At 54.0% G+C, this 13,744-nt stretch overlaps 1 protein-coding gene across 2 annotated transcripts; it reads right to left on the bottom strand.

Moving 5' to 3' along the window:
• Window positions 1-5,272: 5,272 nt before the first annotated feature.
• TEX51 (testis expressed 51) lies at window positions 5,273-7,900 on the bottom strand. 2 transcript variants are annotated; one of them, XM_076005360.1, is made up of 7 exons: window positions 7,669-7,900; window positions 7,490-7,582; window positions 7,169-7,258; window positions 6,938-6,955; window positions 6,783-6,866; window positions 5,673-5,741; window positions 5,273-5,582 (listed from the first exon to the last, which is right to left on the bottom strand). In XM_076005360.1, the coding sequence occupies exons 1-7, from the start codon at window positions 7,865-7,867 to the stop codon at window positions 5,545-5,547; spliced, it is 591 nt and encodes a 196-aa protein (XP_075861475.1). In that variant the 5' UTR covers window positions 7,868-7,900; the 3' UTR covers window positions 5,273-5,544. The 2 variants fall into 2 exon arrangements, with proteins under 2 accessions (XP_075861475.1, XP_012634899.1); XM_012779445.2 differs by having other exon boundaries at window positions 5,669-5,741.
• Between the last annotated feature and the right edge of the window lie 5,844 nt (window positions 7,901-13,744).

Here is a 13,744-nt window from a genome sequence, read left to right on the forward strand (position 1 = left end):
TAATGTATGTGCTCTGCCCAGAGCGTTTGAGAGGAATGTGTTCCAGACAGGATCCTTGTGACAAACAAGGTTGCTGCCTAGAGGCATAACAAAAGACCTGAGTTTTTGCACTAAGGCAAGAGCTGCCCAGCCCCACTGAAGTGGGGGTTTGGAGGCCACACGATAAACATATTGTTCCTTTGATTGCTGCTTAGCCTCATAAAATGGCTGGTTAGTCAGTGACCGGTACGATCCCTCAAGGGAGGGGCGACCTAAGCCAGGCAAAGCCGCAGGGGATCAGCCTAAGGAAAGCTGGGGACAAAAAATGCCCCCTGTGGCTGCCTTGCCTAACTTTGCTACTCTCGGTCTGTGACCTATGCCTGGTGTCTAGAGCAACCACGTGGAAACCTTGAGTCAGGGGATATGTGTGTCTTTAAGGCTACGTGTTTTGGAATTTATGGCCATTGCTGTAATGCCTGGGTGGTCATGTGTAAGGAACTAACTTTAGTCTTTTAGAGTATAGAAATAAACTGACCTGGTGCATTCGTCACTTGAGTCTTTGTGTGTACGTCTGTGTTTTTGTGTTCTGTGTTCATCCCCCTTCTGGTAAACGGACCATGGCAGAGATGTCCCACCTTTTTGGGCGAAACCAATGTATGCCTCCCATGTATTGATTGATGGCTTTACATGCAACCCCTGTTCTAAAATGTATAAAAACCAAACTGTAACCTAGCCACAATAAGTCCACTTGCCCAAGGCCTCTTGGCAGTGGCTCTGGGTCATGGTCCTCAAATTTGGCTCAGAATAAATCTCTTTAAAATTATTTTGCAGAGTTTAGCTTTTTTCCATTGATAAGATGTAGCTCTCTTGTGTCTGCTGACTCAGTCACCTCCAGCTACTGAAGTATAATTGTTCCTGTCTTCTCTCCTGTTCTTCCCATCCCTGGGAGTTTGTGGTTTAAAAAAATCCTTTAATATAGTTTTAATGAATTCCAGTTAGGAGAAAAATTAGATAAAGGCATCCAATCCACCATCGGAAAACAGAAGACTATTTAGGAATTATTTTCTTTACAAACATCTTCATATTCCCAATTCCTCTCTGAAGCATTCCGGCTCCACACAACCTAAGCCGAAAGGCGCCAGCACATGAAGGTTTTAGTTTACAGCAGCTGCAATTGCCCAGCCACCCACCGAATCTGAGCGACCTGCTCCCTAGACGCTGAGGGATGCCGAGGTGGTGGCGTGCGGAGGGGCTCTCAGGACCACAGGTTCCTATGCTCAGAAGAGGGAGCCTCGATTACTGGTCTTCAGGGGCCTGGCACATTCGTACTCCCCATCCTCACCCCTCAATTCCCACTTGTTTCCATTTAAGGCATAAATTGGATCACGTTCCCCTGTTTAAAACCCTCCAGTGCCTTCTCCAAACTTTCTGACACAGACCACACAGCTCTGCATGGTCTGGGCCTGGTTCCCACCTCCCGGTACCTTCCTGTGCAGCTGGCTCTGCTCTGTTATTGCTCCTTTCCTACCCTGGGGCCTTGCCTCACGGGGGGCCCCACTCCTCCTCTTGGCTGGCCTTTCCACCCTCTGGGAACTTGTCAGTGAAATCTCCCAGAAACTTGTGGATTTGGGGCGTGCGCACACACACACACACACACACACACACACACACACACACACGCATTGGCTGTGCCACTCGTTCCCTTCAGCAATGAGTGAAATCTACTTGTTCCTTGTCTTCCCCAGCACCTGGTCCTGTCCCGTGTCGGAGGGTCAGTATATACTCTAACCGGTGTATTCTTGGCGTGTCATTGCAGCTTTAATTAGCGTTTTCTGGATGGCTAATGATGTTGAATATCTTTTCATGTGCTTATTTGCCACTTGCATATCCTCTTCGTGAAATGTCTTTGATGTCTTCTGTCACTGTTTTAATTGGATTGTTTGACTTTCACTGTTGAGTTTTGAGAGCTCTTTGTATAGTCTGGGTATTAGTCTGCTATCAGGTCTGTGGTTTGCAAACCTTTTCTCCCAGTCTGTAGCTTACCTTTTCATCCTCTTATCAAGTCTTTCTCAGGGAAAAAGTTTTCAGCTTTGATGAAGTCCAATTTGTCAATTTTTATTTTCATGAATTATGCTTTCGGTATCAAGTCTAATAACTCCTTGCCTAATCTTACATTCTGAAGATTTTCTCCTATGTTTTATTCTAAAAGTTTCTTAGTTTTAGGCTGTATGTTTAAGTCCATGATTCATTTTGAGTTATTTTTTTTTTAACAGTGTGTGAAACTTATATTATTAAGGCTTATGTTTGCCTATGGGTGTTGAATTGTTCCAACACCATTTGTTGAAAAGGCATCTTAAATATTTTTTAGTGCATTAATCACAATTATGTTAATATTCATGTCTGATTATTACAGCAAGTGTCACAGCGGGTGGTGCCGAGGACAAACCGAGCAGCACACGGAGAGTCAGAGAATCAAAGTTTATTCTTGCTGGCGGGCTCAGAGGGGCCTCGCCACCAAATTCTTAGCACCATCTACCCAATTTTTCCCACTTTTATTAAGTTGGAGTGGTCCGAGGGGTGGGGTACCAGGTGTAGGTTAGTTGATGTGTCAGGCAATAGGTCAATATTATGTTGATGGGCAATAGATTTAGTGTTATGTTGGTGCCAGGCAATAGACCGTTTGATGGGCCGGGAAACAGGTTAGCATCATGCTGATGTGGTCTTCCTGAGTGGCGGGGGTCTCTGGTGTCTGATGTGCCAAGTAACAGATGGGGGTTTCCCTTATCATGATAACTCCATGATCCTTACATGGATCACTTGTAGATGTGTTTCTTTTGCCTGTTTTTTCTCTTGATCTTGTTTTTTGGTATGTCCATTAATATTTTTAGATGCCAGACATTTTAAATCAAACATAGTAGTGGCTCTAGATGATATTTTCCTTTAGAAAGTATTTACCCTGTCCTCCAGCAGTGATGTGGAATAAGAATACATGTTTCTAATTTTGTCAGGGGCTGAAGTGCCTTGAGGCTCAGTCTCAAGTTTTGCAGGAACTGGCCTGCCCCTTGTGCACCTGCACTTTACAGTGTAGCCTCGCAGTACACTGAGGAGTGTGCCCTCGGCAAATGCCCAAGTGCCCTGGAGTATTTACCAAGGCTTGTCTTCTTATGTGGGCCATAAACTCCAATTTTTATTTCTCCAGCATCAAAATAGCTGCATTTTAGGTAGGGTCTGCTTGATTTCTTTGTCTGTAGCACTGTGCTGCATGACAGTGCCCAGTGCCTGAGGGAGGGGGCAGGAAACTGAGGCAGTACGTCCATGCCACCTTCCTGCACCTCTCTCCTCTGGGGATGGTGCCTACCACGCTGCCTTGGCAAGCTCGAACTCCAAGTTTTGTCTCCTCAGTCCCGTGATGTGCTGAAAGCTCCACCAAGCTTTGAGGCCACCCCTGCAGCCCCTCTCTGGTGCTGCTACGGCTTGGCCCCAGCCCAGTGGGGCTTGCTGAGGGTCACAGGCCTTGCCCAGGCCCCCCGCTTTCCAAGACCTTGGATGCTTAGTACCTGCCTCAGGATCTGATGCCTTAAAGCAGACTTTTTGTTTGCTTTGTTTTGGTGTAAGTTATTTCTAGGTGCCCTTGCCTGAAGTCTTAGTCTGCTATAAGCTGTTCTATTGTAGCTGGAAGCAGAAGTCCCCTAGAGCCTATGTTTTGAGCAAGGTTTACTGGACTCTAAATTTCTTGATCTTTCTGTTATAGAACTTAATATATATATTAATATATATATTCATTAATATATATTCAGTTTTCATGCAAATATGCCCACAAATAATAAAAAATCTTCTGATAAGAGATGCATGCACATAGACACAGACTAACATATCAACTCATGTTTCACGTAAATTATACCCAGGGTTTTCATTTTACTGCATGTATCGGAAAGCAGTGGCTCTGGACATTTTTGAGGCATCCACTGGTCCCAGTGAAACACGAACAGGAAGAGGCCATCACTGCCCGGGGACCCTGGCGTGTCCTGCACCCTGACGGCACCCCACCACAGATCCACAGAGAGCCACGGTCCCCAGAGCCACGCCAGCTGCGTGCACAGCGGCTGCGCCTCTGGCCTTGCCACCTGGCTGTGTCCTTAGAGTGCGTTGTACCTTCCCAAACCACCTATGGCCATGGGTCTGCCCAGCCTGGTGGAGCGGGGAGGGCGCTGCCCCTGCTGGGTGCCAGTCACGGTGTGCTTAGGTCTCTGGCAGTCCCCCCTCCCAGGAGTTGCCCCGACTGCGGGTGGGGCTGTGAGGGCAGCCTGCTCCCAGGCCAGCCACAGGCTGTGGGCACGCCACACCAGGGGGTGGAAGAGACGCGAGGTCCGTCCTGTTTTAGGATCTGGGCTGGGCCCGGCAGGGTTCAGTGGACTGAGGAGGGCAAGGGAAGAACTTTTAGTTTGGACGCACAGTGTGAACAGACACTGTGTATTAAACATGACCTCAGGGGCTTCCAGGGTCAGGGCACACCAACCAGGCTAAAGCATCACATCTCCCCCTACCCCCATGCTCAGAAGGGGAAACTGAGACTCAGGGGGGGGCACTTGGGACCCCCTGTCAGAGCCAGGATTGAAGGCCGGGCTCCAGGTTGCCCAGCCTAGCTCTGGCCTCAGCCCCACGTCCATTCTGACCTGGAGCTGGCCTGCTGACCAGGCTGGTGGGGGCTCCGCACCTCAGGCCTGCAGGAGGCCCCAGGAGTCTCAAGGAGAGCCTGGGCCAGGCTAAGAGGGCCGAGGGGATCCGCGAGGAGGGACACAGGTGGAGGACAGGGGAGAGGGCACACAGTGGTTCACTCAGCCTGGCAGTCCCATGGGCCTGGGAAGGACAAGGACATGGTCCCTCCCACATCCCACAGGCAGGGCCAGGGGACTCCATCTGCTAGCAGCACCAGGGACCCTCTGGGACCTGGGTGTCCCAGGGTGAACACTGGCCAGGCCTTGGTGGCCTGCTGCTGGGGAGATTGCAGCTGTGTTCTGCTAGTCTCCGCTCTTGCCAGGACTTTGGCCGGCCACTCCCCTCCTCTGCTCCATGCCCAAGGCTGGGACCCCTCAAGTGCCTAGGCTGCCCCTTCCCCGTTTCTGGGGTTGGAATCAGGTGAGGCCTGTGTGAGCCTGTGAGACCACCACTTTTGGAGCAGGACATCGGAGGGGTGTTTCCAGGGAGGAGTGTGAGCAGATGGTATGGTCTGCACAGGGTGACTGGGGAGGACTCCTTTCTGAGCCCAGCAGGAAGCAGGCGTCACAGTCAAATAGGACGCAAGGACGTGTTTTACTGAAGAGACTATTTACAAAGGCCAGGGACAGGGGCCCGGGCTTTGCCACCAGCATGTCCTGGGCCCCCGGCCCCACCATCAGCACACGTCGGGGCTGATATGTGGCGGCTGAGGGTCCCTGCTCTCCATCCCACTCTGCTCTGGATGCCAGACCCAGGGAGGCCAGAGCTGGGGCCCCTCCAGGCCTTGCTACCTCCGGGGCACACCCAGGTTGTGCCTCCTTGGGGTAGGGGTCTCCTTTCCTGGTACCTTTACTGCTTCCTTCTTCCTGCGCCAGAAAAAGTAAGATCTGGGCCAGGAAACAGGGTGGAGATGGGTCAGTCACGGAGTAGGTATGTCTTCCCTGGGGACGCGGGGCTTGGAGAGGTCACTTACCCACCTCCAGCTGCGGCCAGGAGCAGGCCAAGGCTGATGCTCACAGCCCACGTGGAGGACCGCCAGGGCCTGGCTGGGGTGGGAAAGGAGTAGGTGTTTGGAGGCCAGGTGGGGTCCTCTTGGCTCAGAGGCAGCCACCACCTTCCTTCCTCTCTTTGCTCACTGAGTCACTTGCTACAAACACTTACTGAGCACCTACTGTGTGCCCAGAACACATCTGGAGACCAGTGAGACATGGTCCTGGCTCTCCAGGAACGAGACACGCCAGCAGCCATGGTGTGGTGTCCCGGGGACAGGGTGGCGCCGGGGACAGGGCGGCGCCGGGGACAGTGGGTGCGCCTCCGGGGGCCGGCCCGAGACGCTGCTTAGGAAGCAGGAGCTCTGACTGGACTTGGACAGTCCGAATGGTCAGGGGCAAGACTGGGTTCCAGGCCCAGGAAAGGCTCAAGGTCTGGAGCCTGAGGCTGCCCGTGTGCAGAGTGTCCACAGCTTGGTGTGCCTGGGGAGACAGGGGCTCATGCAGGGGCTGCCCAGGAGGGCAGGCTTTATCTGGGGCTTCTGGGAGCCACTGATGGTTATAAACAGGGAATGTCCCCGGTAGATTTGCCCTATGAGAAAGAGTTCAGAGTGAGACGTGGCCCAGAGTGGGAGGGAGGCCAGCTAGGAAATGTTGCTGAAGTTAAGTGAGAGACGAGAAAGAGCAGCGGAGGGTAGAAGGAAACTATGGGAGCACATTAGGAACTACTGAGCGAGACTTGGCGAGTGCACAGGCGAAGGTGGAGGGAGTAAGGTGCAGGGAGGTTCCTGGCCAAGGCGGCCGAGGGCTTGAGTGGGGCCGTTTGCTGAGAAGGGCCCTGGAGGAAAAGCAGGTTTTGGAGCGTGATGGGTTGGGCGCGTTTCCAGGCATGCTGACTTTGAGGACCTGAGGGAACTCCAGGAGAGGTGTCCTAGCTCCAAGACTCTGAGCTCCAAGCCGGCACCAGGACATCCATGCTGCCCTCCCCCAGAGTGAGGACGCAGAGCAAGAACAGCTCCATTTGGACGGCAGGCCCCAGGGGTGGAGGGTGGGCAGGGGACGGGGTGGGGAGAGGCTGCACAGGACGGGGCCACTGACCTGGGCAGAAAGTGGGGTCCCCGCAGGAGAGGAAGTGAGTCCTGCAGTTGGCGCAGTTGGTGACCTCCACTGCGGAGCGCATGTCTGCGGGGCGGGCAGGGCTTAGAGGGGCAGGCGCTCCCCGCCCGTGCCCAGGCCCGGCCCGGCACACTCACCACAGGACGGGTTGCAGGCTGTCAGGGGGCGAGAAGGCAGCGACACTGAGGTGCAGGGAGGCAGATGGAGCTGGGGGGGCAGCTGGGGTGTGAACGGGAGGTGGAGCTGGGGGAGGGGCCGCGGGCAGGGGTGGGCTCCTGGGGAGGGTACCCCACAGGTTAGACTCTGCTGGCCTTGAGTCTGCAGGAGGTGCAGGGCCGGGCAGTGCAGGGGCCAGCCCTAGCCCTCACCTTTCTCCTTCAGCCCCTCAGACATGTCCTTCAGCCTCTCGGCAAAGAGAGTCTCGTGCATGCGAATCTCTTCCAGAAGTACTGACTTATCTGAGTGGGGCAGGAGGGAGCCTTGCTCAATGATAGAACTTGCTCGAGGCTGGGCCTTCAAACCCACATTTCCAAGCAGAAATTCCAGAGTGCAGAGGCACCAACGGGCTGTGTGTCCCTTTGCCACCTTCTCGAGACCCCCACTCCCCACAGCCAAATGGGCCTTTGGGAATGGCCTGGAGGGCTGGCCCTTGGTCAGCCCAAGCCCCAGGGGCCCGGACTGCAACTCACCGAACCGTAACTTTTTAATGGCTTGGTCTACTTGAGTGAAGAGTTGGGCTGTTGCTTCCTCCAAGTGGTCACGATCTGAGGATGAGACAAGGGCTGAGGGGAAGTCAAAGGGGTAAGATCTGAGGTCAGGTAGAGGCGCCAGTCCCGATCCCTATCCCTGGTCCCTGGCTATGCCTCACAAAGACACGAGAGTTGGAGCAAATCATTATCTTCCAGGAACAGAGAGTGGAGGCTTTGGGGGAGCTCTGGGGGGGGCCCTGGGCTGCCCCAGAGAATCTGCAGGTCATAGTCTAGCAGGGCGGATATTTCTGGCCAGCAGAGGAGGCAGTTCTTCCCGTTGGCGGCAGGCAGGACACAGATGAGCAGGAGAGACAGCATCTTCTGGGGTCTTCTTGCTGTGCCCCACTGTCTTGCCTGGCGGTTCCGTGCAAATGTTGGCGCTCCGTTGCCCTGGGAACCACATTCTCTTGGCAGAAGAAAGTAAATTCCACAGAGCAAGGTGAGGGCCCGCTACAGTGTCATGATGTGAGCCCAGGCTTTGGTGTTGGAGCCAAGTGCGAGCCTCCTCTGCAAATGGGTCCCTGCCGGGAAGGGTGGGTGGGGGAGGGGAGGGTCCTCTTGAGGTCAGTGGGACGGTGACATTGCTTGTTGGTGGGTGCTCAGACACCTTGATTATTCATCTTGTATGGACTAGTTCAACAGGACTGAAATTTGAGAGGTAAGGAAAGAACAACTCAGCGGGAGGTTTAGTTGTAAGAAGAGAATCTGAATCTTCACACTTCTCCATATACAAGTGGTCAGCCATGGAGAAAGCTGGTGGAAAATGCGCTTTGCCGAAGTGTGTATTGATTGGTAGCTGTCTGGCGTCTGGCCAAGCCGGAGGGGCCTGGCCCCTGCACCGCAGCACAGGCAGAGTGTAGACAAGCTCCGGGCCAGCAGCGTGTGGAAGTGCAGAGAGATAAGCCACCTCTGGGGAGTGGGTCTTTTGTACCATGTGCACTGAAGAAAAGCGAAATTTACTCCTCCATAATGAAAGAACCTGTGGCGCCCTTGCCACCCTCAGCTGGCAAGGTGTGCCGTTCCACGCCACCCTCCCAGCCAGCTCCTAGTGCCTCGGGCTGGGTCGGGGCAGCTGAAGGCCACCAGGCACTTGAGAATCGCTTCTAATGTGACCAAGAGACAAAAACTATAGCAAGAATCCAAAATGAAGGCAAACAAAAACTGCAGGAGAAAGGAAGGGTGCAGAGCTATGACAGGAATCAGAAAGAAATTCAGGACTGCATTACAGCTACAGACACAGACGATGGCTTTCTCCAGAGAGGAAGAGGCGGCGACGCGAAAGAGAAAAGTCAGACAATAAAAAGAGTTATTAGAGATTAAAAATATGATAGAAATGTAAAAATTCCATGGAAGTGTTGGGAGATAACATTTCAGAAATCTTCCAGATTTCTGACGGAAGTACAGACAGACAGATGAGAAAAAGGAAAGAAAAAATAGTAAAATTAGATAATCATTTTACGAAGTCCAATGTCCAGCTGATACAAGTTCCAGAAAGCAGATGGAGTCCTGACAGTCGTGACTTACGGTAGAAGGCGGGTGGAAAGTAGACGTGGGAGGAATTCCACTGTGCAGGCAAGGGTTGCCGGGCAGCCTCATGGTTTGCTAGAAGAAATCACGGTTCGCGTGGACAGGCTTGGCCTTGCCAGTCGGGCCGCTCCCTGGGGAGGGGCTCTGAGCGGGGCCGAGCTGTTGCCCACCCGGAGTTCGAAGGCAGAAATGAAGCCTCTCCTTTGCAGGCCAGATTTCTTCTTTCCAGTTTGAGGATTCCTTGAGATTCCCCTGTCAGAATCTGGTTTTCCCTCTTCCGCACATTCCTGTTGCTCTCCCCTCCAGCCCTCCTTCCCTGTCTTCAGCAGGACGGCGTAGACGCTGGGATCTCCCCTAACGTTGGTGAGGTTGTTAAACACCCTCCCCTTTCCCACTACAGTACGGATTTCCCCTGGATTAGCTCTCTTCCACTGCATAACAAATTGCCACAAAATCAGTGGCCCCAAACAACACTTGTTGTCTCGTGGTGTCTAGAAGTTTGGACACAGCTGAGCTGGGCTCTCTGCGGAAAGGACCTCCGAGGCTGAAGTCGCGCTGTGGTCTGGGCCTTTCTCCTCGGGGCTCTCTTTCCAGCTCGTGCTGCTGAGAACCTTAGGCTGTGGGACTGAGGCTGGGGCTGCTCTCAGCAAACACAGCCGCTCAGGGCCCTGCCACAGGGCCCCTTCCAGAGGCTCTTTTGTCCTTTGAACCTCGGTCTTCAGGAAGGGCCCTGACCTTCTAGGTCAGTCCCACCCTGGATAATCCCCATTCTGACTGGCTCAAAGCAGACTGATGTGGGGCCTTGATCTCATCCCCACAGCCCCTCACCTTTGCTGTGCATTCATAGCATAATCTAATCCTAGGAGCGAAGCTCCGCATCCTCACGTGGCCTGAGCTCACAGGGAGAGAGGAGTACGCAGGCGCGCACGCCAGGGAACAGGAATCCTGGAGGCATCTCAGAATTCCGCCCACCACAGCCCTAGGCCCCACGTGTCCACCTTCTGGCATGCAGCAGTGTTGGTCACACTTTCCTCCACCACTGGTCACCAGTCTGGGCTGGAACCTGTGCCCCCCACACACCTCCGTGTGAAGACAGGGCGGGGAGGCATAGCTGGAGCGCAGTCCTGGCAGTCACTAACCGCCGGGGCTGGCACACACGGCACAGCTGACAGCAGAGGCTCCCATAGGACTCCCCCCCTTTAGATACCAGCTGCAAGCTCTGGGGTCCCCAGGCTGCCTTCACCTATGATGAAACTGGCTACCAAATGGGGGGCTACCATTATGCCCTGAGGTTTATTAATTCACGAGAACAGCCCACAGAAGGCACTGGACTTATGATAACTGCTTTTATGACAAATACATAACAAATCAGGACTAGCCAGACGAGGGCACACGGGTGGCTCGAGAGGGTCCCAAATGCCAGCTTCCATGTCCTCAGGAGGCGTCACCCCTGCCGCCCACACGGTGATGTGCATTGCCAACCAGAAAGCTCACCACCCTTGGTGTCCAGAATTCCAGAATTGTTATTGGGACTTCACTGTGTAGGTGTGATTGATTGCATCCCTGGCCATGCGGTTGAACTCAGTCTCCGGGCCCCTCCCTTCCTGGGAAGTTGGGCTGATATTACCTGGCTCAAAACCCAACTCTCTAAGCACAGGTTAGTCTCTGCAGAGTGGCCAGCTTCTTCCTGGGTCATCTGGTTAGCATGGCTAATGGAAGGTGTGATCAAGATGGTCCGTGAGCCCACCAGGAACAGCAAAGACACTCTTGTCATTCAGGAAATTCCCAGGACTCAGAGGCGTCCTCCGGGAGCCAGAGACAGCACAGCCAGGTTCTCTTCCCTAAGACAACAGCACACGAAGTCATTATTACTCATCAACGTGTTGGCGTGAGCTCCCCTGGATTCAGGCTTTGTGATGGAATCTTCTGGGAGGCTCTCAAATTCCAGGCAAAAGCTTCTGCTTGGCACACGCTGAGTTGTGGAGCTATTAGGATAGTGGCAATTAGAAATCTAGGGAGAAGGGCATCCGTCTTAGCAAATTAAGTCACTTGGTTGGCAAAACCATCTTAGAGGTCACTGAGCTGCAAATCCTGTCCAGTTGCTACAAGGAGCCTTGGTTGAAATAATGTTTGATGAATCCAAGGGTTGGCATCCAGTGGGCCAATGCTGTTACAAGAGTTTGGATTTAGTTGTTTGATATTTTAATGACAAAATAATAGAAAAATGTCATCACCAGATAGCCCATCATAAGTGAAATCTTCATTTCACTTTCTTTTTGGTTAAAACTCGTGTCTTGAAATGCCCTGTTGTGTCTACTTGGGATGACCCGGGGGTTTCTCCTGCAGAGTTTGCTGGTGGAGAACATTAAAGTGGCATGGAGTTGCTCATGGAATTTTAATGACCATCAAAAGAATTTTGACTGGAATTGAGAGGAATTTAAAGTGAGCTGGTGCTCTGGGAAAGGTTGAAACCGTGGTCCTCCATGTTCCCGGGGCCAGGCCGAAGGCCTGCAGGGCACCCGGGCACCCCTGCGGCTGGGTGGAGACACTCTCTCCACAGTGGGAGCCGTGGCCAGAGGGCCAGCATCTCCCCGCCGCTCCTGGAGCATCCTGCAGCGCTAGAGCTGGCGAGGCCTGGAGCGGGACTCAGCCGTCCCCTGCCCGTCCCCTGCCCTGGGGAGGAGCCCCGTGAGGGTGCATATGCAGGCCTGTGCCCTCCAGAGCGGCGTCCGCCACCCTACTCTCACTCCCCTGCCTCCTGAGTTCTTTTTCCTGTACTGCCACCGGGCGCAGCCCTGCATCCACGAGCCTGCTCAGGGCTCTCCACCCACAGCGCTCTCCACATCCTCCCTCCTCGTCGCAGGCCATGTTTGTGTTTTCATGGGGCAATTAGTTGCACGTCGGCTCCTGACATGCTTTCCGTTGTTGATTTAAAATGCCGTTAAAATCTGGCGTAACCTATGTTTTCCCCAGACCTTGCCAGTCTGCTTCTGAAAACGGGGTCCCAGTTGCAGCAGCCTTCCTGGATCATCTGCTTTTGGCAAGGTCAGGGCTCTCCTGGCTCCCCTGTTGGCAGTGGTGTGAGTGGCCCCCAGGCACTGCCCCCGATGCTGTGAGCACAGTTGGTGCAGCTGACCTGGGACGTCTGCTTCTCTCTCTGCAGAGCTGAACACCGTGTTCTCGGCTCCTTCCTCCCTGATTTTCATGCAGGGGGGCTGGCTCCTTGCTGGGAGCCCGGGGCTCTCTCGATTTCCTTTACGAGGCCCTGGCCCCCAGCCGCTGCCCTGCAGAAGGGAGATGGCACCTCTCCGTCAGCCATGAGCTCAAAGCAGAACATCTGTGGTCCAGACTGGGAGCAGTCGCTCATTGCCCCTTTCCCTACATTCGGTTCCTTCTCCTGAGCTCCTTGTACAAAAGGATGGGGCCTCCCTGGGAGTCTGCGCACAGGTCTGAACTCTAAGGTAACGGTGACAGGTAGGGACAATGCTGCACTTATGCTATCAAAGGCAGTCTTGATGGGACAAGACTCCATTTGTGCGTGGAGAAGGTTTGGGCCTCCAAGGAGATTCAGGCTACAAAGCCTGTTAGCCACGCAGAAGGCCACAGGCCTGGGTCCCACTCAAATGGAGGCTGAGGCCACTTCCCCCAGACCCCTCCAAGAAGCACAGCAGCTGGAGCGGGAGGCAGGCAGGTGCACTCCCACACTCTGCTGGTGAGGAGGGTGGTGGGGAACGAGGCGTGAGTGCTCATGTCATCTTTGCTGATCGGGGGTTTCACATCTCGTTCTGATGTTTACTTGCAGTATGACCTTGGGCCAGTTTCTTCATGTCTCTGAACCTTAGTTTCCCCATCTGTAAACTGGAGTTAATTAAAGTGCCATTTCTTGAGGGTTTTGAGAGATCTAAGTCAAGGGCTTAGTGTAACGTAGGCCCTCAAGTCCTCTTAAATCCTTTCTCTTCCCTTTGGAAGGCCCTTAGCAGCTGGACCCAGTTGCCAGCTATAGTGGCGATGCATTGTGCAGTGTCTGGTGTGTGCCCTCACACACCAGTGCCAAGGGCAGTCACCTGCTAGGGACCAGTGTGCCGGCGCAGGCGGGGTGGGCAGCGAGGGAAGGCCTGCAGGGTGTCCGACTGAGCCTCAGAGCAGTCCCCAGCATCACCAGAGAACACATGGTCCCAGGCAGCAGTGCTTGGCTTCCTCCTGTTGGGAGCTGCCCAGCCATGTGCCAGCACCCTGAGCACGCACATGCACACGCACACGCATACACCGTGCAAACACGGTGTCTTGTGCATATACACGCTGGGGTGTGTTTCCTACCTAAGGGTGCCAGCACAGACTGTGGGAGCCGACTGCTACTGGCATCTGCATCTGGGACATAGTGGGACCCTCTAGGGCCAGAGCAAATGACAACATATTTAGCTTTGAAGGCAGTGAACGATGGGACTGCTGTGGGCTGGGTGCTGGCGGAGACTCCTCTGGTGCCCAAGGAGAGGCCTCGTGACAGACGGGAAGCCCAAGCTCATGGCTACTGGGCAAGTCCCCAACCTCTTCAGGTGTCCCATAGCACATGGCCTTCCCCACAGGGCTGCGAAGTGACGTCTATTGCGAGCCTGCTGCTGGACAAGCTCCCCGCACCCCCGGGAGCTCACCCTGCTTCCTCAGGACAGC

The sequence above is a fragment of the Microcebus murinus genome, chromosome 8, assembly GCF_040939455.1.
Source record: "Microcebus murinus isolate Inina chromosome 8, M.murinus_Inina_mat1.0, whole genome shotgun sequence".
Classification (NCBI taxonomy): Eukaryota; Metazoa; Chordata; class Mammalia; order Primates; family Cheirogaleidae; genus Microcebus; species Microcebus murinus.